Source organism: Podarcis cretensis (genome assembly GCF_951804945.1).
Source record: "Podarcis cretensis genome assembly, chromosome: 6".
In the NCBI taxonomy this organism is placed as follows: Eukaryota; Metazoa; Chordata; class Lepidosauria; order Squamata; family Lacertidae; genus Podarcis; species Podarcis cretensis.
In genome coordinates, this window is record NC_137175.1 from 34,227,608 (window position 1) to 34,254,219 (window position 26,612).

General features: G+C 46.2%; 1 protein-coding gene across 10 annotated transcripts in view; it reads left to right on the forward strand.

The window, feature by feature from the left end:
* NAV1 (neuron navigator 1) overlaps positions 1-26,612 on the forward strand; it is a 292,439-nt gene that overhangs the window by 237,813 nt on the left and 28,014 nt on the right. For 5 of the 10 annotated variants that reach the window (XM_079978772.1, XM_079978779.1, XM_079978774.1 and 2 more), the window contains 13 exons: positions 10,297-10,435; positions 11,057-11,354; positions 11,755-12,445; positions 13,349-13,804; positions 14,208-14,249; positions 15,795-15,943; positions 16,380-16,604; positions 17,756-17,808; positions 18,181-18,204; positions 18,339-18,416; positions 20,040-20,123; positions 20,298-20,409; positions 21,376-21,497. In XM_079978772.1, the coding sequence (XP_079834898.1) occupies positions 10,297-10,435; positions 11,057-11,354; positions 11,755-12,445; positions 13,349-13,804; positions 14,208-14,249; positions 15,795-15,943; positions 16,380-16,604; positions 17,756-17,808; positions 18,181-18,204; positions 18,339-18,416; positions 20,040-20,123; positions 20,298-20,409; positions 21,376-21,497 (2,473 nt within the window). The remainder of the gene's footprint in view (positions 1-10,296; positions 10,436-11,056; positions 11,355-11,754; positions 12,446-13,348; positions 13,805-14,207; positions 14,250-15,794; positions 15,944-16,379; positions 16,605-17,755; positions 17,809-18,180; positions 18,205-18,338; positions 18,417-20,039; positions 20,124-20,297; positions 20,410-21,375; positions 21,498-26,612) is intronic. The other 5 variants (XM_079978777.1, XM_079978781.1, XM_079978778.1 and 2 more) reach the window with 3 other exon arrangements.

Genomic DNA, 26,612 nt, shown 5'->3' on the forward strand with positions numbered 1-26,612 from the left:
TTTCCCATTCCAAGGCTAAGTTGAAATTTAGACTTTATGGCTAGCAGATGCTTTTGCTACTGCTCTGTTCTGGATGAACAGCTTAGGCTAGCAATTTTCTCCCTGCCACTGTGCATTCATACTACATGTAAGTACATCTGAGACTCAGTTTGCCATCTGTATGTCTGGTTTTCCTCCTTGCAAGCCCTGTAATCTAGCTGGGCTGTCCCTTTGCTTGGACAAACATGTGTCATTAAGAAACTGACCTCAGAGCAAAGCTGCCTATTTTATATAATAATCTTAAGCAAGTGCCAGGTAGTGCCCATGCAGCCGTGGAAATATTGTGAGTGAGGAAGCTTTAGCTCAGTGATTGCCACACTTGGCCCTCCAGCTGGTTTGAGACTACAATTCCCATCATAGCTCACCACTAGTCCTGTTAGCTAGGGATGATGGGAGCTGTAGTCCCAATACAGCTGGAGGGCCAAGTTTGGCAATCACTGCTCTAGCTACTAGTAATGGAATGGATCTTTAAGACAAGATTAGTCACCACTAAACATGAAAGCCTTCAGCAGTGATGTGTGTCACTGCAAGCAGGAGGGTAAAGACATTTCATTGGAGGAGATCCAAGGCCACTGAATAATTACTATTATCATTGTAATAATCTTCACTCAATTAAAGAGCATGTCCTAGGCAGAGAGATGCAATGGGAAAGAGAAGCTCTAGCATCCACTGTTTTCTTGCATAATTTCTTCCTGTGGGGGTCACAGATGGGGGGGGGGGAGGCGGGATTTGACTACATTTAATCCGCCCCTTTGGCCAGACCAGGTTGGCTCCTAGATGCTGTTTCCATGGTGCTGTCAGGTCTGCTTCAGTGTTAACATGGAACTGAGGCTTCCATTTCACATACTAAATGTGGATCCTATGGTACTGCTTCACATTTTTTTGTATTGATCTCTACAGAATTCTGGTCTATCACTTCTAGTTATGGCACAATGTCTATCTATTTTCTCTCTCTATTGTTTCAGGTATGCCCATAGTTGCACTCTGTCTAGCCTAAGGGTTTATCCAAGTTTTTGTTTGCGCCACTTTTCTAAGCACGGGATTGGGCTTTAAAGCTCCATGTCCAAGCAGCTTTCTTTTTTTGTCCTAATGCTTTCTCCAGGAAAGCTCACATCTTATGGCTGAATTGGAGCAAACAAAAACCAGATATTCCGCAGATTGATGTTTGCTCTGATTCAGCTGAGAATGGATATGAAGGACTTCACACGTGAAATGGATTACTTATTTATAAGATGTAATGGAGGTGCTGTTTGTAAGGTGAAAAAAAGCGGCTAGCTGGAAGAATGGTTTAACAGCAAGTGAAGGATGTCAGCTGGACTCTAAGAAATGATGCAGCAATGTGAGGAAATGATGGTGATGATATGTTTGGAACAGGAGCAGGAAACCTGATTTTAAGAAATTGTATGGAATTAATTTAATTTGTTTTGATTTGTAATAATTTGGAAAATTAATAAAAATAATTCGGAAAGGAAGAAAAATATAACCCACTCTTCGGCACAGACCTGTGCCTGGAAAATGCAGTGTAAAATGAAGCCTGGATGAGCCTTTACTGTTCACATTCTGTATTAAAAGAAATATTACTTTACTGTTTCCCCTCTTCCCCGGTAGAGTTGCTGCTCCTTTTACAGTGCCATGCAGAGAAAAGCTACACATGCCATGGAGATATAGAAAACTAGCGCCTATAATTAGCTGAAAGCACATCTAGTTTAGCATGTCTTCCCATAATGATGCCTCTAACCAGTGCCACTGGGAAGCTTCCAAACAGGACGTGATACCTGTCCACTGTTGTTCGAACACAATATCTGGTGGCCAAAAGGTATGCTGCCATTGAACATGAGTAACTATGACTAATAGCCAAGTACACTAATTACCATGAATTTGTCTAACACTGATGCTACCCTGCATCCTGGATTTGCCACTCTGGGCTCCTTTGGGAGGAAGAAGAAGAGTTTGAATTTGATATCCCGCTTTATCACTACCCGAAGGAGTCTCAAAGCAGCTAACATTCTCCTTTCCCTTCCTCCCCCACAACAAACACTCTGTGAGGTGAGTGGGGCTGAGAGACTTCAGAGAAGTGTGACTAGCCCAAGGTCACCCAGCAGCTGCATGTGGAGGAGCGGAGACGCGAACCCGGTTCCCCAGATTACGAGTCTACCGCTCTTAACCACTATACCACACTGGCTCTCCACCAGGAAGGGCATGATATATTAAATTTAACCAGTACATAATAATAAATAATAGATAAACCTGCCTAGCCCCAAGTCTACCTCACCACTTTGTGACAGCAGGACAACTAAGTCAACAGCAAATGGAAGACATGATATTTCAGCCAGCAAAGCTCCTTTCTGTCATTTGTTGCAGATGTGAACTTACTAGTTATATTTCATAAACCTGTATCATGTCGCATAGTCTTCTTCCACCTCCCAAATAAAAAGCATTTCTTCATAAGCAAGATTTTCCATTACCCTGATAGCCTTTTCTGTTTGATAATTTTTTGAGATAGGGTGGCCAGAACTGCACACAATATTCTAAAAACAGATGCACCATAGATATAAAAAGGGAATTTTTGAATTTTCCTGACCATGAACTCTCAGTGGGGGTGAACAAAATCTGATATCTGTCTAACTAACAGAGAACATATCCTATGGAATCTCTGTTCCTTCTTCCTTACACATCATTTCCATCTCTGTTTTAACATCTGGACACCAAATTCATAATTCTTGTGTGCCACCCTATCAGCTTTCTGTAGACTTTCCATTTGCTTTATGGAACTTCGGTGAGCAGCCATTGGCTCCTCTGCATGCCATTCACTGGCTCCTCTGTGCATTGTAACTCTGTGCAGACATTAAAAAGGTAAAGGGCCCCTGACAGTTAAGTCCAGTCGCAAACAACTCTGGGGTTGCGGCATTCATCTCGCTTTACTGGCCGAGGGAGCTGGCGTTTGCCCGCAGACAACTTCCAGGTCATGTGGCCAGCATGACTAAGCTGCTTCTGGAGAACCAGAGCAGCGCATGGAAACGCCGTTTACCTTCCCGCCGGAGCGGTACCTATTTATCTACTTGCACTTTCAAACTGCTAGGTTGGCAGGAGCTGGGACCGAACAACTGGAGCTCACCCCATCCCGGGGTTTCGAACCGCTGACCTTTTGATCGGCAAGCCCAAGGCTCAGTGGTTTAGACCACAGTGCCACCCGTGTTCGTGCAGACGTTACTGAAGTGTAAAAACCATTATCGCAACAGGGCTGCCACCCACTGATGTTTCCTTGACTGTTATCTCCAAGCCATCAGCAGCTCTTGATCATTTATATTTTCCTCACTTGTGTGTATTCGCTCAGTTTAAAGCATGTCACACATTCCACACCTTCACTCTTCTGCTTGTGAGATGTGATTAGATTAGATATTGTTGCACACAGCCCTAATCTCTGAAACCGGTGCAAGACACAACGGATTCCAGGCATTTTACCCAGGGTTTGGTTTCCTTGGAGTGAGGGACAGTGGAGACTGGGGTGTCATTATGATATACGGTTTATTTACACAAATATACAACTTAAGCCTACAATTAAGGGGCTCACAGCATTAACACCCTAAGAGGGTCTTTCTTCTCCCATAGCCACAGCCTTGGACTCATGCAGAAATCAAGCATGTCTCTGTCTCTAGCTTCTAGATCACACACCTCAACTCTGGCCTTGTATTTCTAACTGATGAGTGAAGGAGGGAGCCCCACCCAATTGCTCTCTGGCACAGTGCCACTTCCTTTGCTACCTTAACGATCCATACTTTGGGGGCCATTATGGCCCTTGCCTAGGGACGCGGGTGGCGCTGTGGGTAAAAGCCTCAGCGCCTAGGGCTTGCCGATCGAAAGGTTGGCGGTTCGAATCCCCACGGCGGGGTGCGCTCGGTCCCAGCGCCTGCCAACCTAGCAGTTCGAAAGCACCCCCGGGTGCAAGTAGATAAATAGGGACCGCTTACCAGCGGGAAGGTAAACGGCGTTTCCGTGTGCTGCGCTGGCTCGCCAGATGCAGCTTTGTCACGCTGGCCACGTGACCCGGAAGTGTCTGCGGACAGCGCTGGCCCCCGGCCTCTTAAGTGAGATGGGCGCACAACCCTAGAGTCTGTCAAGACTGGCCCGTATGGGCAGGGGTACCTTTACCTTTACCTATGGCCCTTGCCTGGCTTATTCAGCAATTAAATCCCTACTGAATCCAGGAATTGGAAGGGACTCAGGAATACAGCCTACCCCCACCCCACCCCACCCCCCACCCCCAGAAAACCTAACAATATGAATGATAGCGTATGAATTCCTTCATCCCATTGCATCACTCAGATATCTCTGGAAACAAGCAACTGATGAGTTGTTTGTTGACTAAAGCATCACAGAGGAGTGCATACATTGTGGCCTGTGACAGCTGGAATTGACACTGGTGGAGGGGGGGTATATTTCTTCCCCTCTCCTGGTCTTCCCTTTTTCATTCACAAAGCGGACATTTGTCCCCTTTGTTGTTCCTCCACCCCAGACCTTGTCTAGACTTGTTAAATTGGCCTAAGGGGCTACTACTGACCCACTCAAGCAATGACCTGAAAGGGGCCTTTGCTTATCCTGATGGAAGGAGCTACATTCCAGTTTGTTCTGGGAAGCCCTCTGGGTCCCTCAATTGCTGGGAAGATGGACCTTAGGGGAAAATGGCAGATGCCACTCCAGCCTAAAGCACCAGAGTAATGCAGTGACCCAGTAGCATTCTTCACTTGAGATGGCTTGATTGACAGCTGAAAAGATGAGCTTTTCCACATGGCCTGCTGGGACATTGCTAGCAAGATTTGCTTCCATTGCTGAGACTGGAGGATGCCATTAGCTGTCTCTGGTCTCCCTTCCTGGTTATCCCAAAGAAAACCACAAGCGTAAACACACATGTATTTACGCAGCAGCACCCTTCTCTGGAAGCTCCTTTCCTTATTGTTTCAGTGGTGGGGCTTAACCCACATAAGTGTGAACTAATGATAAAGAAGAAAGTAGCCTGAGGAGCTCTTGCTCAGATTTAAACTTGCTAACAGAAAGTATTTGTATTTGTTTTTGTAGATACCCAAGCTGCATTTTTTGTAAAGTAAATATAAATGTATCTGGCTGCGAGAGTACGGCCTTGCAAGCTATAAGGGTTATGGTAGTTGGTGGATGGGGAGGCTGCAAAAGCAATAAATACTTACCATCCTCTATTAATCCTCCCTCTATATACAGCTTAATTTAACAATCTCATGCTATGACCTACAAATCTGGAATTTTTTAAGAGGTGTGTGTGAGAGACAGAGTTAAGCCTTGCCTTTGCTAGGGCCTATTAGGACTTTTCATGGAGCCAAACTGAAACTTGGGAAGCAGAATAGCCCATAGGAGTCTTACAACTGTCAAACTGTGTCATTATGCTGATCAATGGGGTGGGGGAGCAGAGGGAGTTATGTTTTTTTTTGTTTTGTTTTGGAGAGGATTTTGCCTCAGGAGTTTGCATCCAGTGACGGCAGAACTTTGGTAGCGTTTCAGAGAGTCAAGATGTCTCCATGTTCTTGTTTAGTTGCTCACAATTTGGCCTTGACTTGAGTACTGAGTCTTTGTTAACATACTGACTTTGTTTGGCTGCAGAGTGTTAAAGAGCCCTGGAGAGCAAGTAAAATGTGATCCGCTGCTGTATCCACCCTCTTCAGTCCTGCTCCACAACCCAAAGCTGCAGTATGTGTGCCAACAAGACTCATTTTGTTCCATAGGGGGTGGGCAACCTAGCATTTGCAGAGGGGTGAAGTAATTGTTGATCAGCATGGATGTTTTATTTCCTACAGGCAAAGATGAAGAGCCGAGTCTCCTCTCTCTTTAGAGATAGTGATCCTACCTCCTCCTCCTCAGGCAGGGTGGGGAACTTTTAGCCCTCCAATTTTTTCTTACAACTCCCATCATCACTGACCACTGGCTCTGCTGACTGGGGCTGACAGGAGTTGTTAGCATCTGTCTGTCTCGGGAGACAGTCAACATCTGGAGGGGCCTGAGGTTCTCCACCCTGGTCATGGGCTGTGAATAATAACTTGGGGGGGGGTGTTGTTTCGCATCTTCTACACACCATTGTGATTTCCTAGTGAGCAGGGGGGTGGGGAGGAATGGGTGTTAGTTAAGAGAATAGGAGTCGAAAAGAGTAGTGGAACAAGAAAAAAACAGCTGGAGAGCAACAGGCAGAGGGGGGCCGGGGAGAGACATAGCAGAACAACAGGAAGTTTTGGAGAGAAACAAAACCTTTTTTATTAAGACACTGGGTGGGCTTCACCTAAGGAGCTCTGTCAATGAAAGCCCTGCTCAGTGGGGTTCCCTCCCTCCTCTGGAAATTGGCTCTGAGAGAGTCAGGAGAACCCCAGAACATTGCATGGGGTAAGAAGCGGAAGGAACATTTCATCTGACAAGTTGAAATGCTTGGTCTGTTAGAAAATTCCACCCTCTGTTTCTGTGCAGGCTGGAAGTGTCACGTTAAGGAGCTGGGTGGGAGGCAGATGGCTTTCTCTTAGCTTGCCCCTTTGCCCACCCACGTTTCTGGAAGGCGCCATGGTGCTGTTGCAAAATCTCTGCAAACAGCTCCCCAGTTGCTCCTGTGTTCATTCTGCTTTCATTCTTGGAAACAAACGTGAGAGGGACTGGGATCCGCAAGAGCGGGCAGCTGTTGCCGACGAAGGAGGGTTTGCTCTCGTTCAGACTGAACTTGCCTGGGACTCTTCATGGAAACCTTAGGTGGCAAATGTTGGCGAAGGGAGACCAAGGAAACGTGGCTCACTTAGCTACATCATCCACGTAGTTTTTGTTGCCACCCACTTTCTGACAGGCTATGTTCATGATTTTAAGCTTTGAAGCACAGCAGCAAATCTTCACAGCAGCAACAAAGGCTTGTTACAGGTAGCAGGCATGCCTTTCCCATTTATTTAGATTCAGTAATAAGAAATAACTGCTGAATAGAAATAACTGAATAGAAATAACTGCTGAATAGATGGATAGATAGTTTTAAAATGTACAACACAAGACTACAACCAACCAACTTATCCAGCCCCTCACTTTCTGAGCATCAGCTTGAGGTTTGGCTATTTTGGCTGCTGCTCCTTTCCTTCTGTCTGTTCCAGACCAGGTGTTTCTCAAACATTTTAAACTCTCCCCCTTCCCCACAGTTCTATAAATACTCTCCTCTCCCCCAACCCCGGCCCAGCACAAACCATCTGTTTAATGGTTGAGTACTTAAAGATGGTATGTCGCTGGGTGAGTACAACCTGCAGCTGCTACCAAGGATCTGTGGATGGCGTTAAGCATATGAGAGATGCTTTTTGGATGAGTGGCCTCCCAAGCTCCTTCTTTGCACCCTTCTTCTCTTGTCCTTGGAGCTGCTTTCTTGCCCAGCGCTGGATTTCATAAAAGAGTTCAGTGCCCCTGTCCAGTTCCGGTCCTTGGAATCTGCCTTATGTCCCTTGGCCTCTTCCAATGAATGACTATTGTTTGATTGTTCTGAGTAAATCGAGTCATGAAATAGGTGAATGTGAGCAGCCCATGTCGGGGGCTTGATGTATGAAGCTGAAGCGAGCAAGGGAATGATGCAGGCTGCGACTGGTGCCATTACATGAAGGGTGGAAATCCTGCCCTCTTGCCTGGAGAATGAAGGTTGCTCTATTTGGGCAAGCTCAGCAGAGCTAAGATGGAGGGGCAAAGGTGAGGAGATAACAGTGCTCCCTCGGTTCTGGCTCACACTCTCTTGCCTTAACATCCAGACATTCCACAAACACTCTTGGGTTCTCAGATCTTACTTTTTTGCTTTTCTCTGCCATCCTTCATCCAACGATCACAGGGTGGGTTACAAAATAAAAACAGAAAAATACATAACATAGAATGGACCATGAGGATCATCTAGTCCAACCTCCAGCAATGCAGGAATATTTTGCCCAACGTGGAGCTCAAACCTATGACCCTGAGATTAAGAGTCTCATGCTCTACCAACTGAACCATCTCAGAGCCAGTAACAAACAGAACAACAAGTCCACCTTCTCTCTAGAAGTTCTCCATACCAGCAGGTGCTAAGGACTGATAGTAAGTGTGCCATTCAAAACCAAGCCAATCTCTTCTGCTTTCTTAAATGATCTCCCTGTGGTACACTTTACAGCCTGGCTGTTGGCTGACATTGGCAGCAGCTCACAATAAATGTCACAGTGTAGACATTCGGTAATGCCTGGATTAGCATCTGCCAGTCTCCTGCTTCAACACCAATCTTGGGGAAAGACTTTGCTCTCTCTTTTTCCTATTTCCTTGGCTGGTGCTAGACGTGTAAAGTAATCAGGTGCAATATACACAGGGCTGCTAACTTGCTCTGAGATGTTGTTCTGCTCTCAATAGCACCCTCTGCAGTACAAAGGAAGGCATTTTGGACATTTTTAACTAGACCCTTTTCCGCTGGCTGCTGAATTAGCTGCAGCTAACACAGATCCTGTGTTAATGAGAGCTCATTTGGGCATTTATAAGAGGACTGACAACAGCCTAGGGGTCACTTAGTAGATAACCTGGACTATTCACATTTTGGGGTTTCTGCATCTGATGCAAAATCTCATATGTGGCAAGTATTCTCAAAAATTTCATTATAAACAGTGTTCTAGTCCTCATGATTGTCATGTGTTAGAATGCATCCAAGCAAGATCTACAAAAATGTTCCATGTTGATGAAGGCACTGAGGTTTTGTGCCCTATATGGCTGCTTCTCTCTGCCAAAGGTTCCAGTTATAGCACATTCTGGTTCTGTTACTGTCTGTCACTTAACCCCACCTTTCAATTTCTACCAGATTACTCTTTGCTAAAAATAAAAATAAAGTCCATCTTCTAGAAAGCTTCAGCTACTGGGTTCAAAGTGAAGCAACTATATGTGCAAAACATTTAGTAGCCTGCAACGAATTTGTACAAGTCCCACTCACTTATATATACTGGGTGGTTTATACGGTTTGTCTGGCAAGCTACTCATCCAACTACGTACTAGCAGCAAGGCTGGAATAAAGCAGGACAACTGGATTATTTTATGAAATTTGCGCAAAGTGACAATTGTTCATGTAGAACTGATTAGTAGGGCTGCAAAAGTCTTCTGTAGTGATCAGATGATTTGATTTCTTCCAAATTGCCATGCTAAATAAGGTCCCTTGCTTGGCAACCATTGTTGCTTATGGTACCTTTGTACAAAGGATCCCCCTAAGAAAATTCTTAAACACTGGAACTGCCTATCAGACATGGTTCTACCATTATTTGAAATGGTCTACACTATTTATTCTTGAGTGCAAAGTGCCAGATGACATGAAAGAAGTATTTTATTTTACTTTTTTTAAATAAAAAAAATACAGTGTTCTTCCTCCTTCCCCCATGCACCTGCTCCTCACAGACCCTCCACATAGGAAAGAAGCTTCTTCCTGTTCATGGTGTTCCTGGACCCCTGTCCCATGTGAGAGGGTTGGCAACCATTCCTCATTCTTACTTTGACCCCGAGTCTCCTTCTGGGATGCCCCGAGGTCTGACTGTTTATGACCAACACTCTTTTCCAGCTCTATCTTGTTCCAAGATGCAGCTGAGCTGAAAACCTCAGTTTCTGCATCTGAGCACTTTGCAAAATACACACTGATTTTTGGATTGGTTTTTCCAATGTATGTTAATGCATATGAATATAGTATTTTGAAGTGGCAATCCACTTATGACAAGAGTAAACTAGCCTGAGCTTTTGTTTACAAGCAAGCCTAGTCCTAGCAGCTAAGAATGAGTTTGTACTACACACGCGTGTGAGCGCGCGCGCTCTCTCTCTCTCTCTCTCTCTCTCTCTCTCTCACACACACACACACACACACACAGTAGCTGGGGGCGGGGGGGCGGGAGGGATGTGGAAATTAAAAGATCCTTGCTTCACTTATAAGTATGCACTGAAAATATGGCAAAAACCCATCCTTTAACCACACTTTGACCAACTTGATTGTAAGAAAGGATTATTAGGCTGCTAGGGAGCAATAAATCTGTGACAAATTGTGTATCAAAGTGTGCACTCTCGGGTAGTCATCAATACTGTCTTGCTGTATTTTTTATTAAAGTGTAGTAGATAAATATTTAAATAAACAAACAAAGCACCTTCTTTGAGCTGGCAGTATTGCCTAAGATTTGACTGCTACTGTGTGGATATTTACTTGGATTTTAAACTTTTTATGGATTATTATTAACCATTGTTGCCTCCTGTGTGTTTCAGCTGGGATGAGAGTAGCTCCATCAGCAGCGGCCTCAGCGATGCCTCTGACAATCTCAGCTCAGAAGAGTTCAATGCCAGCTCCTCGCTCAATTCCCTGCCTTCCACCCCCACGGCTTCTCGCAGGAACTCCGCCATAGCGGTAGGTAGGACAGGCACCCAGAAAATCCGCCATGTTTTCATGCTGCTGTTGCTGCTGCAGTTTTGGTACCGGAGAAAGAAATTGCATGAAGCCCTGTGCTGTCTTTCTCCTTAAAAGTGTTCTCAGGGGAAAGATGAATACTTCTGCCATTGAATTTCTCCTTATATTGTGTGTGTGTGTGGGGGGGAGCCACAGCCCCCAAAGCACTGAATGCCTATCCCCTTTTTTGCCTGCAGATGCAGGAGCGACCAGTGCCTTTGGAACTGAAGGACTGTTTTTTCTCTCCCATTTGTTAAGCTGGTGTAGTTGGGGGGCTATGATGAGGGGAGGTCTATAACTCTATGATAGAGCATATTCTATGCATGCAGAAGGTCCCTGGTTCAGTTCCTGGCAACTCCACTAAAAAAGAAAATACCCAGGTAGTAGAAGATGCAAAGGACTTTCCCCTGAGACCCTGTAGAACTTCCACCAAACAGAACAGACCGTTCCGGGCCAAATGGAGAAATAGCCAGGCCTGGTTTGAGGCAGCTTCCTATGTGCACACAGGAGGTTAGGGGAGTATTTTGGGTGGCAAGGTTAAGGTACCAGCTAACAGAATCCTTTCTGCTGCTTGCCTTACAGCTGCGCACGGACTCTGAGAAGCGCTCACTGGCAGAGAGTGGGCTGAACTGGTACGGAGAGCCAGAAGAGAAGGCTCAGAAGAAGATGGACTATGACAGCGGGAGTCTGAAAATGGAGCACAGCTCTTCCAAGTGGCGACGGGAGCGCTCAGAAAGCTGTGACGAGGCTCCTGCCAAAGGCGGAGATCTGAAAAAGCCCGTCAGTTTGGGCCCACCAGGCTCCTTGAAGAAGGGCAAGACTCCCCCTGTGGCAGTGACCTCTCCCATCACCCACACAGCCCAGACCCTCAAAGTGGCAGGTGAGGTTGGAACAGGAAGTGGAGCCCTAGTGTTAGCTAGGCAGGTTTGTGGCTGCCACCTCCACTTCCCTGCCTGTTTGCTTCCCATTCTTCTTGAGAGTCCAGTCAAAGGTGCATGACTAAATGTAGGCCACAGAGAAAGAAGGGAGCCTGGAATGTGCTCATTACATCCTAGGGCTGCATCTCATCTCAGTAAAGTCTTTGATCATGTTCCCTGAAACAAAATCAGTACAATTTAGCTAGGGAGATGGTTGTACTGACACGTGCCCTGACATTGTGCTCATTTTGGTGCAGGGACTGGCTGTCCTGACTAAGTAGCTTTTTGATAACTTTCTTTTGGTCACCTAAGAAGCTGCGTGCACAAATGCCTTTTCTTCAAACTGAGTTATTTCTCCTGCAGGTAAACCTGAAGCAAAAGCAACAGACAAGAACAAGCTTTCTGTGAAGAACGCCAGCCTGCAGCGCTCATCGTCTGACGCTGGCCGAGATCGGATTTCAGATGCCAAGAAGCCCCCTTCTGGGCTGACCCGGACCACGACTTCTGGCTCTTTTGGCTACAAGAAGCCACCTCCTGCAACTGGCACTGCCACGGTGATGCAAGCTGGTGGCTCGGCCACCCTTGGTAAGATCCAGAAGACCTCTAGCATCCCAGTCAAGCCGGTCAATGGAAGGAAAACGAGCTTGGATGTCTCTAATGCTGGGGAGCCTGGCTTCATGGCCCCAGGGGCCCGCACCAACATCCAGTACCGGAGCCTGCCACGCCCAGCCAAATCTAGTTCCATGAGCGTGACTGGTGGGCGCAGTGGGCCACGGCCAGTGAGCAGCAGCATTGACCCCAGCCTGCTCAGCACAAAAGGGAGCATCAGCGTCTCGCGGCTGAAAGAGCCCTCTAAGATCGGCACAGGCCGGAGCACGCCAGTGCCAGTGAATCAGACGGACAGGGAGAAGGAGAAAGCCAAAGCCAAAGCTGTGGCGCTGGACTCTGACTGCGTCTCACTCAAGAGTATCGGCTCCCCTGAAAGCACCCCGAAGGCTCAAGGTGGGCACCAGACTTCTGCTAAAGTGGCTGAGTTGCCACCAACTCCACTCAGGTAAGAAGAGTTGTGGGTGTTGATTATAATATCAGTTACAGATAGGTAGCCGTGTTGGTCTGCCATAGTCAAAACAAAATAAAACAAAAAATTCCTTCCAGTAGCACCTTAAAGACCAACTAAGTTAGTTCTTGGTATGAGCTTTCGTGTGCATGCACACTTCTTCAGATACACTGAAACAGAAGTCACCAGACCAGACAGCTACTTTGAGAATAGTTCTATTACTTTGTAATAGAACAGCTACTTTTAGCTGTTCTATTACAAAGGAATTTCAGAAATAGACTGGAAAGAGAAGCTGCTGAATTGCAACTTATTACCAAACTTAAAACCATGGAGAGACCTGGTCTGAACAAAGACATTGGATTCTTATCTCATTATACATGACAAAGCCATTTTTCACCTTCTCACCCCTTGCTTTTTCCTGTAAGACCTATTGCAGTCGTCAACAGGCTCATCACAGCTATCTGCCAATCACCCAATCCCACCACCCTTCTGAGTAATACCCCTCCCCACCTTCTCACTATATAGAAGGGTCTGGTGACTTTTGTTTCAGTGTATCTGAAGAAGTGTGCATGCACACGAAAGCTCATACCAAGAACTAACTTAGTTGGTCTTTAAGGTGCTACTGGAAGGAATTTTTTGTTTTATTTTGTTTTGATTATAATATCGTGATTATGATTTAACAGATAGAAGATAGGGTGCAGCAGAGGGGGAGAAACAACAACATATGTTGAAAATGTTGAAACTTAATAAAATATAATTTGGAGGGAGATGACGAATTGTGGGTGTTTCCCAGCAGGCCTATAGCTGGGTTGAGAAATATGTTAAGCAAATAAATAAATGGTACGATAAGAGCTGTGCAAAGCTCCAGTCATCTTCTAACACCATGTTGCTTTCCTTCAGGTCAGCTGCCAAAAGCTATGTGAAAGCTCCTTCTCTGGCCAACCTGGACAAGGTGAACTCCAACAGTCTGGACCTCCCTCCCTCCAGCGAACACCAGATGCACGGTGGCAAACTGAACGAGCCCCATCCAGCTGCAGCAAATGTGGTCCCCCACCTCACATCGTGCTTCACGCCAAGCCCTGCTCCAGTCCTTAACATAAACTCTGCTAGCTTCTCCCAGGGCCTGGAGCTCATGGGAGGCTTCAGCATCCCCAAGGAATCCCGCATGTACCCCAAGCTCTCAGGGTTGCACAGGAGCATGGAGTCCTTGCAGATGCCTATGAGCCTGCACAGCCCCTTCTCTGCAGGCAATACAACTGCTCCCACCACTGCTCCCACCCCTCCCGTTGTGGCTGCTGAGGAGGAAACCACTGAGATGTCCTGGACGGGGAGCCCCAGGATCACACACCTGGACAGGTAGAAGAAAGTAGCTTTTGTTTGATGGCATGATCCCCAGGCAAAAGGGGACGGGGCTTTTTTGGAAACTTGGTTCTCTGTGGAGCAATTCCTGTTCCCTGCAGTTAAAGTATTGCAGAGCAACAAGGAAGGCAGTTGGGGAAGTGGAAGTAGAGTGGTGGAATTGCAGTGCAGTTGAAAAGCTTTATTCAAACTCCAGAATAATGTTGCAGTTCGCTGTTCTTGCCCATGGTGGAGTTCTAGCTTCATGTTCATGGAGTTCTAACTCCATGCTTCTAAACTAAGCCAGATAATGCTCTGCATTCCCAAAACTTCATAAACCAGTTTATCGCCCATCAGATGCTACAGCTGGACTCCAGCAAATGATTAACAAATACTGTTGTGCTTGCTTCCCTTCCTGCAGCTCTAACCGTGATCGGAATACATTGCCCAAGAAGGGACTAAGGTAATCGTCCTTCTACCCCACCCCTCACTTTCCTGTTGCTATCAACTGATGGTCAAATAAATTAGTGGGCATGGCATACAGTATGATGTTGCAGTAGGCGAAACCTGCTTTTCACTGTGGTCATGCTAACACAAGATGACCAGTTGAAGAAATCTCGGTGTTCCTCGCAAACCAACACTATATGTTATTTTGAGCATGCTGTTTATCATCCTCTTAAACAGGGTACTTAATATTCTACATGCTGCAGAGTAAGATCCCAAAGAAAATCAATTAACCATGGTGGTTCATAAAAGCAGCCCACCCTGTTTCTGTTCAAAGCAAACCAGTCTGGGGATCTGGTTACATCTCTCACTTCTTGGTCCTGTTGCAAGACTGTATATAGGAAGGTTGGCACAGCTTTCCCAACTACTGTATGTGGAGCACAAACTATCCTGGGAGCCGTTTGCTGTGAACAATATTGAAGTTATTATTTATTTTTGTTTATAATGGCCATTGTGGTGTTTTGGTTTTTTTTAAGCACTTTGGTATTGCGGTATGATGAATGTTCTGTATGCGCAAGCATTTCAACTTGCCAGATGGAATGATCCCCTCTCTCCTTCCCCTGTGCACTTTTCTTGCCCCCCCACCCCCCCGAAAATGAAACGATTTCAGAAGTGTAGAGGAAGCCTTGTTGAACAAGCAGAAGTCCTTGCACAGGGCTTCTTCTGGCAGGGCTCATTGGGTGAATCCTGTTTAAAGTCCTCAGTTAACAAATGATGTTCACCAGAATGAAATACTCTGCAGAACTGTATAGTATGGTAGCATTTGCTGTTAACTGGCCATGTTCTAGAGGGCATAATAAATTGGACAGTATATAAATGGCTTCCATTGACTTTTTGTAGCTGTGTTCAGATAGTTACAGGGTGAATGCATGCACTGAAGTCCAAGCCTGAACAGGTTTACTCTGAAGTAAGGCCCAAGATTTAATGAGACTTAATCCTAAATTAAATGTTCAAAAAGCTGTGGCCTTGGTTTATCTATTTTCTCTCATGTCCTTTGGAAAGAGTACCTTGGATGGCAATCTGCTTTTGAAAGATCTGATTACCTTGTTAGCACTGAGTAATCCACACTTTCTTAGCATCACCATTGCTATACAATTAGGTGCTCCCAAGCGAAATTTAGAATTTATCTTACTATGACTTCAGGAACTGGCTTCATGAGTGATGTTAAGCCTAAGCCACCATAGTCAAAACAAAAAAAATTCCTTCCAGTAGCACCTTAAAGACCAACTAAGTTAGTTCTTGGTATGAGCTTTCGTGTGCATGCACACTTCTTCAGATGGGTCACTTCTTCAGGTATCTGAAGAAGTGTGCATGCACACGAAAGCTCATACCAAGAACTAACTTAGTTGGTCTTTAAGGTGCTACTGGAAGGAATTTTTTTTTGTTTTGACTATGGCAGACCAACACGGCTACCTATCTGTAACTAAGCCACCATAGTTGTTTTATGGCTACAAAATTCCTCCAGTCTTCCTTGTTCCACTTCTCTCTCCCTTAATTTTGGCAGATATCAAATCCAGTCCCAGGAAGAGGCCAAGGAGAGGCGGCACTCCCACACGATTGGAGGATTGCAGGAATCAGATGATCAGTCTGAGCTGCCTTCCCCTCCTGCTCTCTCCATGCCATTGGTTGGAAAGGCACCACTCACTAATATTGGTTAGTTTCTCTTGCCTTCTGTTTTCCTGCAGGGGAACTTTTGGAGACAGGTGTTCTAAACCAGTTGAAGCTGATGCTGATCTATACTTTCTGAGATCCTTTCCCTTAATTTTCTTTCTTCTGAGATGGCACTGCCAGCTCACCTAAAACTGACTCCAAGGTCAGGGTCATGTCATCAGAGGATGTTAAGGGGTGGCCTGGTGCAAGTGTTTACATTTTACACAGGTGCAGATTGGCTTGTGCAAGGAATGGTGTACATTCAGTGATCCTACCCTTGTCTGTCTGTCTCCCTCCCTCCCTCTCCCTCTCCCTCTCTCCCTCCCTCCCCTGGCTGCCACCCCTGAGTCTAGTGAGCCCTCTGTTCCTACACCTCCCACCCCTGCTTCAAGCAGCTCCATCTGACTAGCTTGTCCTTCCCTCCCTCCTTCTCCTGCAGTGACCCCCACGGCAGCCAACACCCCGAGGATCACCCGCTCCAACAGCATCCCCACCCACGACTCCACCTTCGAGCTGTACAATGCGTCCCCCATGGGCAGCACCCTCTCCCTGGCAGACCGGCCCAAGGGCATGATCCGTTCGGGCTCCTTTCGCGACCCTGTGGATGATGGTGAGAGTCCTGCACCCAGCCAGGAGGACAAGAGTCTCCTCCACAGTAATAATGGTGAGAGGGATACGGTCGCGACTAATTCTGTCCGTCAGGTCTTCTCAAGTGCGCACAGGTGTACTTGGCAGGTGGGCTGGCGCAGCTGTGGGATCTGCTTCTTGCTTGCAGGGGAGCAAGATGACATGGCAGACCTGGGGACGGGAGGTGTGAGTGGGTGAGACTGGTACCTTTCAAGCATTGCTTTCTCCCTCCTGCGCTTCCAGCACCACCATAAACAGGATGTGGGAGGCAGGTACTCTGCCCATTACCCAGTGCTAGCTTGCCATGGGGCAGAGACAGCCACACCCCTTTTTAGGATGTGTGTCCACATTGCATCTGTATAAGACTTTAAAATTACTCAAAGCCGATGAAGCACTATGCTAAATAATAATAATAATAATTATCATCATCATCATCATCATCATCATTATTATTATTTATATCCCGCCCTCCCCAGCCAAAGCCGGGCTCAGAGCAGCTAACAACAATAAAAGTAACACAGTTTACATAAAATCACAATCAATTAATTGAAATGCATTCTAAAATCAAATCATTCTAAAATCAATTTAAAATCAAATTAATGGCAACCATTGGGCTAGAGTTCTGTGAGGATTACCAAAGTTCTGTGAGGATTACCAAAGGCCTGGTGGAACAGCTCTGTCTTGCAGGCCCTGCGGAAAGATGGCGATATAGAAGGGCTAGTTCAGGTAGTGGTAGAACTGATTTCTGTCGGGTTGCTGCAGGGAGCTCCCCCAGCCAGGGTCTCCACCTTGCTGATTGTGTGCATGGTATTACTTCAAGTTAAGGGTTTTTATTGTTCCTGATGTGCTGCATTAAAACGTAGGTCTTCGTGCTAAAAACAAACATTGAACGCCTGTGCTAGCAAAAGGTTTTCACATTTCTCTAGGCATGTTGAGCCATGGCTGGGATGGATGATCCACCCACGCAGGCAAGGAATCTTGCCTGTTTCTTCCAGGACCGAACACTCTCCCGATCCCTCAGATTTCTCGTGTTAACTGTTAAGAGGGCCTCACGTTGATTCTTGGTGTTGTGGTCCCGCTTCTTTGTGCACACCTGACCTCTAGGTTCTCCCCCTGCCCCATGTACACTGATGCCCCACAGTCAGGAGACGACCCCATGACACGTGTCTTCTCTCTTGTCTATTGCAGTTCATGGATCTGTGCTGTCCCTGGCGTCAAGTGCTTCCTCCACTTACTCCTCAGTAAGCTGTGCTCCCTTCATCAGCGGGCCTGGCCTGCCCTTTGCTTTCTCTGTGCTGCAATTCCGGCAGGCCATCCTTCCCTCTCTTCCCCCAACCCTGGATGTTCCCCTGCTGCAGTCTTTTCGAGTGATGGGGTGCTGTGCCGCTCTTTCAGGGCTTTGCGTGTAACCATGTGGGGAGGGGGGGGAGGTGTGGCACAAATAAGCTGTTGTTGTGTTGCCACAAGGAGTGTGGTGCATGTGGAAAGATTGCAGCGGAGGTGCTGGCTTCTCTGCATGGCTCCTCGCCTTTGCCTGTGAGTGCGCCTCTGCTACTTATGCCCTAACCGCCTGCCTCTCTCTGTCTCTCCTCTGCCCCACCATGTGCTGCCAGGCTGAGGAGAGGATGCAGTCTGAGGTACAGTAAGATTCTCTCTCTCTCTCTCTCTGTCCTCCCTACGGCTGCTTTGCTCTTGACCCATTGGTGGAGAGCAAAAGGGTCTATCTTGCTCCCTGACTCCTCCCTATCTTCCTCTTTCTCCCTGTTTATAGCAAATCCGCAAACTGCGCCGTGAGTTGGAGTCATCCCAGGAGAAAGTGGCCACGTTGACATCCCAGCTTTCAGCCAACGTGAGTTGCCCTGTGTTGTTAATCTGCCGCAAATGCTCCTCTCTCATAAACAAAATTTTGAACGATGCAATTAAAGTAGCATTCAAAAATACCAAAGGAACATGGAAGGCTAAAATAGGGAAGGGGGCTGTGGGTCAAGGTGTTTCGACCAAATAAACAATGAATACAAATATGTGATCACATTTTACACAGGGGTTCTGCATATAGGGTGTTTTGTTTGGGGGGTTTTTGTTTGTTATTTATATTATTTTTTGTATATTTATTTTTAGGTCTTATTATGATTTATGTGGAAATGGTTTCAGTTTGGTTGTGTGCTTTCTGATGTGTTTTATTTATTGTTTGTGGCTTTTGTTACATTTGTAATTATGTAAACCTTGTCAAGTTGTAAGCCACCTCGAGCATACAGATAAGATGATGATCTAGCTCAGTGGGTTGGAGCATGGTGCTGATAATGCCAAGGTTCCAAGTTCGAGCCCCGCTGCGTATTCTAGCATTGCAGGGGGTTGGACTAGATGATCCTCAGGGTCCCTTCCAACTATGCAATTCTAGGATTCTATATACACGGAAACATGTATACTCAAACCCTTGGAACTAGCCCTGCATGAGAATTCCCAGCCTTCCAGAGACAAAGTGCTGAACCCCTCTACCCAAGCAAGGCAGGGAACTTAAACCCAGCTTTCTGTATTCAACATGGAATAGGAGCACCCTCTAGTGGATATTCAGTGTTTTGCTAGCTCAGTGTCTCTAAAACGTCTTGAGCTTGGGTCTTAGAATAAAGGAGAACGATAGATTGTATATTTAATCTATCACAGCGGCAACTGCCTATTCCACTGCATAATGAGTAAATATTATTTCATGCAGTCGTGTGAGTGCAGCCCCTTCCTGTGTACCAGAAGTCACAGGATCAGAGCCCAGGGGACTAATTAAAAAGCTGCCATTAGAAAGGGGAAGAGAATTAGAAACACCATTAGAAAACACCATTAGAACAAAATTACAGCTTTCCCCAGATCAGAATGGGGCAGACCAGTACGACTTAACAAACCCAACCTGAATCATTGAGGATCCTCTTGCTAAGGAACATCCAACTACTCATGTGTTTTGGTTGGTGTGTGGCTATAGGATCCACCAGCCTCAAGACACTGTCCTCACCTGAAACTTTGCCCCCTTCACTTCAAGTTTTACACACTTCCCTGACGGGAACCCACTCCACCTTGTTGAGAACAACTGTGTACAGAGTTGTAGTTTTCGAGACATCAGCCTTCTGCCATATACTTCTGCTGTAGAACCGCAATCCCTGATGGGAATAATGGGTTTAACTAGGAGCTCCCAGTATCTTGTGCTGCCTGATAAGCAATTAAGAATCTACAGAGCTGCATTAATACGAGGCCAGATTATGTGTCTGTTCTGACCGGCAGTTGCTCTCCAGGTAGTGAAATATCATTCCCGTCATGCGCTGTGTGGTCTTTTTGTAAATGCAACTGAATCCGTGCAAATGACCCGCTTCATGCAGATCATTTGCTCTGCCACTGACCTGTGGGTCCCTCTGATTCCTGTTTTCTTCATATGACTCTGTTCCTTGTGCTGGCATGTGGGCCTATCACCCCTTTTCAATTTCCTTTCCAGGCAAACTTAGTAGCAGCCTTTGAGCAGAGCCTCGTGAACATGACTTCCCGTCTCCGACATCTTGCAGAGACTGCGGAAGAGAAGGTGAGTTTGAGGCAGTTGGCAGGGTCCATGGCTGACCAAGGTGTTGAGGCCTGCCCTACGAAATGGCTTGCTGTTGTTTCCTTTCTCCCACCTCCCCCTAGCATAGGTTTGCAGCAGAGCAGTTAGTAAAATACTAAAATGCAAGGCATTCATCAGTTATGCTTCACCTTCTAGGACACTGAGCTGGTGGACTTGAGGGAGACAATTGATTTCTTGAAGAAAAAGAACTCGGAAGCCCAGGCTGTTATCCAAGGGGCCCTGAATGGAACAGACATTACACCCAAAGGTGAGCACAGCCTTCCAACACACACTCTCCTGGTGGATCTTTGGCTGTGCAGCTGCCGAATGGTAGATTAGAGACATGGTGGACAGGATTGATTCCTTTTCCTGCTAGGAGCAAGGGAGGGAGTGGTTAGACATTGTGGTGTGGTGCTTGGATAAAATGCACTTTGACTGGAGCCAGTTGGAACACACACTTACTGGTCTTTTAATATTTGAAGGGAGGTAAAGCAAGCAGCAGGCAGACGTAGGGCTGTACTGTGTAGGTTCTATGCCCAACTTCCTCTTTCTCCTTCCCAGACATGGAGCCCTTGGTAATGAGAGTGGGAGAGAGATGGGGAAGCCTCATGCTTTCAGTCTCCATAATGTCACAATGTGTGTGGCTTCCTCCTCCTTTGTTCTGAAATTGGAGTTCCTGGTTCTATAGATGGGAGCAGCCATCGTTACCATTGTGCTAATGGGAAAAACAGTTCAGTGGTAAAGGCAGCTAAGAGTTACACTTCTCTCACTGCCTTCTGGCATTGCACTGATGGGATGAAATTCCAGAGGAGTGGAAGGATGGGGGAATGGAGTCATGATGGTCCTGAACACTAGACACTCCTGGGTGTTTATTGACAAGACTGGATGAGCATGCGCAAGACAAGAGACCAAGCTATCATCGAATCTGAATACATGCAGCTCCTCATCTTTCCTTATGGTCCCCAGATCTTGCCTGTCCCCAGATGCTGCCCCTATGTGCTCCTTTCCCTACTATTCCCTACAGGCCCTGCCTGACCTTAGATAAAAATGCTAGATTTGAGGTCTAGCCTGGGAACAAAGTACAGAGAAGACTCTTTTTTTGCTAGCTGTGTTTGGAACTGATGCTAAAAACAGAGAGGTGGTAGCTGATTACCCGGGTGCCTATAAGAGCTTCCAGTCTGTCCACAGGTTTTGAATGCATCTCTCCCTCCTTCCCTTCCCTGTGACTCTCCAGAGCTGCGTATCAAGAGGCAGAACTCGTCCGACAGTATATCCAGCCTGAACAGCATCACCAGCCATTCTAGCATTGGCAGTGGCAAGGATGCAGATGCCAAGAAGAAGAAAAAGAAGAGCTGGGTAGGTCAAGGAGGAGGGGAAGTAACGGTGGGATCTACGTGGGGGTGAAACCCTGTTGTGTGTCTTGTCACAGTAGCTAGTATAATGGCAACTGGGGTTTCAGAGCTACTTGGCTCATGGAAGTACTATTGACTACTTACAGCAGATTTCTCTGCGAAAGAAACTAGTTTGCATCTTTATTGCTCTTGAGGCCCAGTGGGAATATCCTTTAGCTCCCAAGCTAGATCCACTGGTAAGTGATAGGCGTCACTCATGAGGTCCATTAGACTTAATCATAGTATGAATGTGGTAGCCTAAAATGGAGGCAGGGATGCTAACCCAGCAGTGATGGGATCACTAAAAAGAAAGAAAGCTGAATTGTTTTTTGTTTATTTTTTATTTTTATTTATTATTATTATTATTATTATTATTACAACACCATATGGACTTAAAATGTTTCTAGCATGCTTCAAGTTAAATGTCCTCTTTCCCAGACATGCAAACACCCCTCCAGTCTGAATAGCCTTAAAGCATTGGGTGTTTTTGTGCTCTCATTCCAGCTGCCTATTTTGAGTCAGGAATGAGACCAAAGGAAGCTTCCAAGTTTTTAAGGCTCCGCTTAAAAATATTGGGCAGTGGGATGGGGAGTAATTTGACCTGAACCTTTTTAGGAACATTTTAAGGTGCATATTAAATAAAGGTTTTGACTTTTAAAATTAATATTGTCTCACAGCTGGTTTTGCATGGCAAGTTTATGACTTGTGCAGCTGATGTTACTCTTCCTTTCCATTTACACTAACCTTGCTGCCCTGCCTTTCCCCACTGCTCCCTAAAGCGGAGAGAGGCCACTCGCACCCAACTCTCAGCTCAGTAGGTGTGCCGTCCTCTTAGGAAGGCTGGTGTAGAAGATTGTCCCGGTTTCTCTGTACTGCCTTGAGCCCCCACCCCATCCCCGCAGCTTGTTACAGGCAGGGAACCTGAGCTGAACGCATGATTAAGTCTTGCTGTGTTCTTTCTCCCCCCCTTTCTTCCTTCAATGCTGACCCCCAACCCCTTTTTTTCCAGGTGTATGAGGTAAGCTTGGAACTCCCTTCCCCACCCCCACCCCCACCCCTCCCTTTCACCAGTCCTTTCCCTGTGTCTTACTCCTGACTGGTCACTCCATTGTGTTGGGGACAGCACAGCACTCGTGGAACTAACCATCCCATTTGCTCTTGCACTTGCGCTGCCAAGCCACACAGGAGGGGCCACTGCACTGGTGCTGGTGGGGTGGGGAGTTTCACGCCCCTTTTTGACATGGCTCTGAATCTATCCCTAATGCTACCCAGTCTTAACAGCTCTCCTAAAGGTCTAGAAAGTCACCAGGAAAAGAGGTTTCAAGAGTGGATTTTTGAAGTACTCAAGTGGAACAGTTTAATAATAATCACTGGTCAACAACAAATTTGTTGTCTGCGTTTTTTCAGTTGACTTAGGACGAATCTGATGCGCTGAATCCAAAAATCACATTGGTTTTGCTCAATCAGGTCAAGTTTTTGAGCTATGGCCACATGTCATTTTTTTACGTTTTTGTTCACATGTACGCTTGTGTGGAGCATTTTAGAAGAAGTTGGTGGGGGTAAAATGCCATGTCGAATAATTGTTTTGATTGGAAATGATTATTTTAATGACAAGAAGTATTCAGGTCCGATAGTTCTGGGTGATTATGTCGAAAAGGGATCAGTTTGAAGTCATAAAACCTCGAAATCTTCCATAAATTGGTGCGGCTGGGATCAACAGAAAGAACCGGAGCAGCCTCAAGTATCCTGATCTTCAATCAGCACGTCAACCTGTAGCTCATGGTGATGAAATTCCAGTGCCTATCTTCGGAGAACTTCCTGACATTAGTGACGAAGATGCCTCCAGTGTTGAAGGACGTAAAGAAGAAGTGGTTCTTGAAGATGATGCTCCACATCCATTTTCCCAAAAGGAGTTGAATGATCTAGTTCGTGACCTCAGCTTGTCAAAGGACTCTGCCGAACTGTTGGCATCCAGATTGAAGGAAAAAAACCTCCTCTCTGACAGTGCTCACATCAGCTTCTTCCACAACAGGCATCAAGAGTACCTCCGTTTTTTCTCGGAAGAGAAGGACTTGGTGTACTGTGCAGATATTGTGCAGCTTCTGCTCAAGCTTGGAGTGCCACAGTATGAACCCAAAGATTGGAGACTGTTCATTGACAGCAGCAAGCGATCACTGAAATGTGTTCTGCTACACAACAGCAGCCAGTTTGCCTCTATACCCCTGGCTCACTTGAGTACACTGAAGGAGAACTATGAAGCGGTGAAGTATGTGCTGGAGAAAATTGGTTAGGATCAGCATAAGTGGTTTATTTGTGTTGACCTGAAGATGGTGAACTTTCTGTTGGGACAACAGTCTGGCTTCACCAAGTACCCATGTTTTCTGTGCATGTGGGATAGTAGGGACCGTGCTCAGCATTACACGAAGAAGGACTGGCCTGTGCGGAAGGAATTGGTGCCTTGCAAAGAAAGGAACGTCATCAACGACCCTCTGGTGGACAGAGACAGAATACTCTTCCCACCGCTGCACATCAAGCTTGGCTTAATCAAGCAGTTCAGCAAGGCTCTGGACAAGGATGGTGACTGCTTCACTTACTTGTGCCAGGCTTTTCCAGGATTGACCATGGAGAAGTTGAAAGCTGGCATCTTTGACGGTCCTCAGATCCATCAGCTCATCAGAGATCCAGAGTTCGGAAACTCAATGAACGAAGTGGAACTGGAAGCGTGGAAGGCATTTGTTCTGGTAGTGAAGAACTTTCTTGGCAACAATAAGGCCAGAAACTACGCAGAACTTGTCAACAACATGCTGACTGCTTTCAGAAACCTGGGCTGCAACATGAGCGTCAAGATGCACTACCTATTTTCACATATGGACCGGTTTCCTGAGAAGCTGGGTTCAATGAGTGACGAACAAGGGGAGAGATTCCATCAGGACATGAAAGAGATGGAGACCAGGTATCAGGGTCACTGGGACGCAGTCATGATGGCTGACCACTGTTGGACTCTGAAGAGAGACCTCCCTGCCGCTGAGCATTCCAGGAGTTCCAAGAAACGGAAGTTCAAGCCCTGAAGTTTGAAAAATGGTGAAGCAACATGCAATTTACGTGTACTTACCTTTATTACCCACCATTCAGTTTACAGTAAACCTGACCTGATGGAGAGAAACGGATGCCATTTCCTGATTCAGCAGTGCAAAAATACCCTAAATCAGTTGTAGAAATCTAGACAACATTCAAAAAGTAAAAAATTGTAGCCCAGTGATAGTATCCTACCACTGCAGCAGTTTGGTTCTGTCCTGTCCCTCAACACTTAAGGGTTTTTTTAAACTCTTGCCCCTCAAATATATATTTGGTTACTGCAGGCTGTATGTACCATCATCCTCCACACTCAGTTGTTGCAAGAGGAGGAAATATATCGTAAGAATATTGATGAATGTGTTTAATATAGTCATTTCCCATGCTGGGAAATTGTCAATTTTTTTCCTTTGCAAATTGAACAGTTTCTCTTCTGTCAAGAGAACCCTCCAAATTCAGGAACTGTTTGCAGACATTGTTTGTGCCATAATGTAATCCATTCCACCCTGAAAACTTGTTGAAGAGTGAGGTATAAATCCCTTACAATTAAATAAATTAATGGATTATTGAATCCACTCTCAGCAGTTTGGCTGTGGCTTCCAAATCCAGTCTAAACTTTGTTTGCATTTCTTTGTCTGTCTAGAGCAGACAAGGTTTCGTTGGGCCATAAATTCCCAGCATCCCTGATCACTGGCTCTGCATACTGAGAGTCCCAGCAACTTCTGGGGTCGGGGATACAGGTTCCCCATCCATGTTCTAGAATTGCACTCCTTAACAGCACACTCCTTTGCATGCACATCTGTTCAAAAATAAGCCTCACTGAACTCAGTGGGTCTTACTCCCAGGTAAGTGTGTACAGGACTGCAGCCTAAGTGGCCAGATGATGAGGTTCAATAGAGCATGGCGCCCACCCACCCACCAATTTCTGCCACACCATCTCATAGCTGCCGCAGGTCAGAGCAAGTCAGAGAGCTGGAAGATAGAAAGTGATTTCTCACATGTACGACATGACAAGTGCTCTTTGAAGCCTCCTGAAAGGGTAGCAGAGGTTCAAGCTCTGAGACAGCTCCAGTCCCCTGGCCTCTTGTGTGCCCTCAGATTGGCTTGTGAGGTGGGTGGGTGGGTGGGTGGGTGGGAGGGAGATAGAAAAACCCAGTTCCAATAGTGCCTCCACCCATTACAGTGGCTATTCTCCCTGCTACTGTCTCAATACATGTGTGGATTGATGCCTGTTTTGTGTGCATGTTGCATGCTCCGCCTGAGCATTGTTGGGATCACAAGTTGACTATTCCCCTCAAGAGAAAAGCACATGGCTGTGTTGGTCTTGACTTGTTTCTCTGGCTTCTTCCTTTTTTGTAATATTGATTGAACCATTACATGTTAGAAGAAGGAGGGCTGCTTCTCTGTAATCTCTCTTCAGCTGGATCTTGAGATGCAAGATAAACGACACAGATCTTAGCATCCCAGCCTAATTCCATTCCATTAATAATTGGGAAAGAGTTGCATATTTTGTGGAGAAGGAGAGCAGCCTGCCATTCTTACTTGTAGGTTTGGCAGGCCCTGAGGATTGGAGTGCCAAAGGAGAGGTGATGCTCTCTCATTGTATGAATCTGCTGTAAGCAAGTCCGGTTGGGCACATACAGGTTCCAAGTGCACAAATGCCACCAAGTCAGAAGAGCTCCTAGTTACAGCACCAATGACCAGAGGCAATATTGCTTGCTGTCTTCCCTGCTGCTATGAGTTCTTAGAATCATTGAACTGTAGAGTTGGAAGGGACCCGAAGGGTCATCTGAGCACAGGGAGTTAGATACCAAAACATCTAGAAGTTGGAGGAAAAGCCCTACCATGGTAGTGGGTACAATCCTTTGTGAGATATGAAGTTATTCCACTCACCCCAGTGGTAAGTCAGATGCCTCTATTAGTTACAGCAGCTGATACTTGGAATGTGGGACAAAAGGAATGTGACATTCTTTTAAGAATGTCACATTCCCTGGGTAGCAATTTATTT